General features: G+C 30.4%; 1 protein-coding gene across 1 annotated transcript in view; it reads right to left on the reverse strand.

The window, feature by feature from the left end:
* The window catches only part of LOC106685406 (uncharacterized), a 13,224-nt gene extending 11,543 nt beyond the window's left edge, over positions 1 to 1,681 (reverse strand). The window contains exon 1 of the mRNA XM_014428045.2: positions 1,489 to 1,681. Within this exon, the coding sequence (XP_014283531.1) occupies positions 1,489 to 1,660 (172 nt within the window). The 5' untranslated portion in view covers positions 1,661 to 1,681. The remainder of the gene's footprint in view (positions 1 to 1,488) is intronic.
* Between the last annotated feature and the right edge of the window lie 802 nt (positions 1,682 to 2,483).

Consider the following 2,483-nt stretch of genomic DNA (forward strand, 5'->3'; position numbering starts at 1 on the left):
ATAATGTATATATATGAATGTATGCGTATGTATATGTGTATATGTGTGTTTGTATGTGTATATGTGTGTATATATATATATATATATATATATATTATTTTGGCAATAAATAATTAGGTAGTTGGGACCAGATAAGAAACAACTTAAAGTAAATAATTATAGGAGACTATGCAGGTATTTTTAAATTTTAATATGAATTTGATCGTACTGTTTCTTGACAACCAGTGAAAAATTGATCCAAAAAATAACGGAATCAAAAACTAGATAAATTTTTTTTCTCGAAAAATTTAAATTAAATATAGCGACCTTAATTAAAAACTCTTTAAGGTGTAAATAATACACGGCGCGATATGTTTCATCAAAAATGTACAACTTTTTTTCTGTTTTTTTTTTGTCTTTACGTGGACTTGCATAAATAATTTCTGATATTTGGGGTGCGATACTGGAAATATTCAATCAGAAATTAATAATTAAGTCGACCGGTAGTTAGGTAAATGTCATATTTTTATTGAAATGTTGTCAAAATAATAGCGTTTATTTTATGAAAGAATGATGGATAACTACTATCTACTTAATTTATTATAATATATATTTCCAAGTTTGTTTATTATTATTTTATTTTTATTTTTTTGTTACTCTGAAATAAGGTTGTTATCTCGTTTTGTTTTTTAGCCCTAATGAAGGCATAAAATTCAGGTCGAAACTTCGAATAAAATAAAAATAAAAAAGTTTTGTTTATTTTCTGACCTCACCCCCAAACATCTTCTCAAATCTATCTACGGTCAACTATTAACATTTCATCACCATACTCATCATTTACATAACATAACATAATAAATGATGTTTATAAGTGGAAAAAGAGAAGATTACTTATGTGAAAAAGTTTTAGATTTAAAATATAAAAAGTTTTATATGGCATGGGCAATTAGCCTGCAGAAAAGATTTTAAAGAACATGACATCAATATTTAAGGTTGTCTCCTTGAAAATGGCCTGAGGGCCGAAACATTGGAGAGTTTCTGAAAATAAACGTTGAGAGTATATTTATTTGGATCAAAATTGTGTGTGTTAATAATTAAATAAGTTTTGTTTATTTATATATCTTTGCCTACTGCACTCCGACCATCTTCTCCTCATAACATATTATCTATTCTGCAAATTTAGCTAGTTACATTTTTTTTCAATAAACAGTCACAAAGTTCTGATACTTAGCTGTATCTTGCTTTAGTTAAATCACTGTTACGAGAACCCAAGAAAAGTTTGGAAAAACGATTTCAAGTATGTGACGTTAGAAAATATATATATGAATTGCTATTTTCATACTAGGTTATTATTCCAATTGGAAGGTCAAAATAATCCCCCAGCACTAGGTAAGATAGCAATCTAATTTTTTTCCCTGTTGAACTTATTGGTACATCTATTGGTACCCTAATCGACATTTATAGAAACACAAACGAAAATTTAGGAAATATTTTGTGTGCCGTAATCACCTGTGGCCAGAGCGACCAGGTCGTCCTGATGACAGATGAATTCATTGATATCTGAAGGGATTTGAGGACTGCAGACCTTCTGGGCGATCAAGTTGGGTACGACGGTGTTCACTAGCGCAGTCCCGAAGGTGGATACGAAGACAGGCTTAACCACATCCAACGCACTGACCATCTTTATCACACCAAACCTCTCATTACGATACTATTTATTCATTTTCATTATCTAATCTCGGATTTGTTACCTTTTTCACCTGCCTGGTTTTGTAAACATCACTACTCCATAAATATCGTCATAAGTCATACTGCGAATCTCATCTACGTCTTGTAGTTGTCATAATTCTCTTATCTACGTCATTAGATTAAGGAGCCGATGAATCAGGTAATGGCAGGAGAAGGGGAAGGAGGGTTGGAATCAACCCAACAAGTGGGTCCATCAGTCTTTGATATCAGATGGATTAATAATTGACATGAGTGGCCTCATGAGCTTGTTGGACATATCATACCTTCATCTTTTCTATACTATTCTCGACCAAACATTCCTCAACTTAGCTTTAATATACACACTCACTCGTTTAAATAGTTAAAACTCTTGTATCTAAAAGTTAACTACTATTACTTTAATGCTATAGATTTCAAACTCTCCACTTACTGTTTGAGTAACAAACTCCATTTATAGTTTAAGTATCAAACAACTATAACTATTTTTTTATGTTTTCATAATAACAAACTATGGAAACACAGAAACATTTACTGTCACATATAGTTACTGAGCAATATTCTTACTGCTAACAATTAGAGATGGTTGATTATTTCAAATTAATAACATGAAGGTACTCCAGAAGATTTTTGGAAATTCCGGCAAACCGTGGCCATAAATTCATATAGCGTACAAAAAATATGTTAACCAAACTAAAATAGTTGACAACATACATAACTAAATATAAAATATGGTCAGATCAAATAAATAAAATAGAAAAATAAATATAAAAGTTTAT

Source organism: Halyomorpha halys, unplaced genomic scaffold (genome assembly GCF_000696795.3).
Source record: "Halyomorpha halys isolate HHAL.00 unplaced genomic scaffold, Hhal_1.1 Scaffold691.1, whole genome shotgun sequence".
Taxonomy (NCBI): domain Eukaryota; kingdom Metazoa; phylum Arthropoda; class Insecta; order Hemiptera; family Pentatomidae; genus Halyomorpha; species Halyomorpha halys.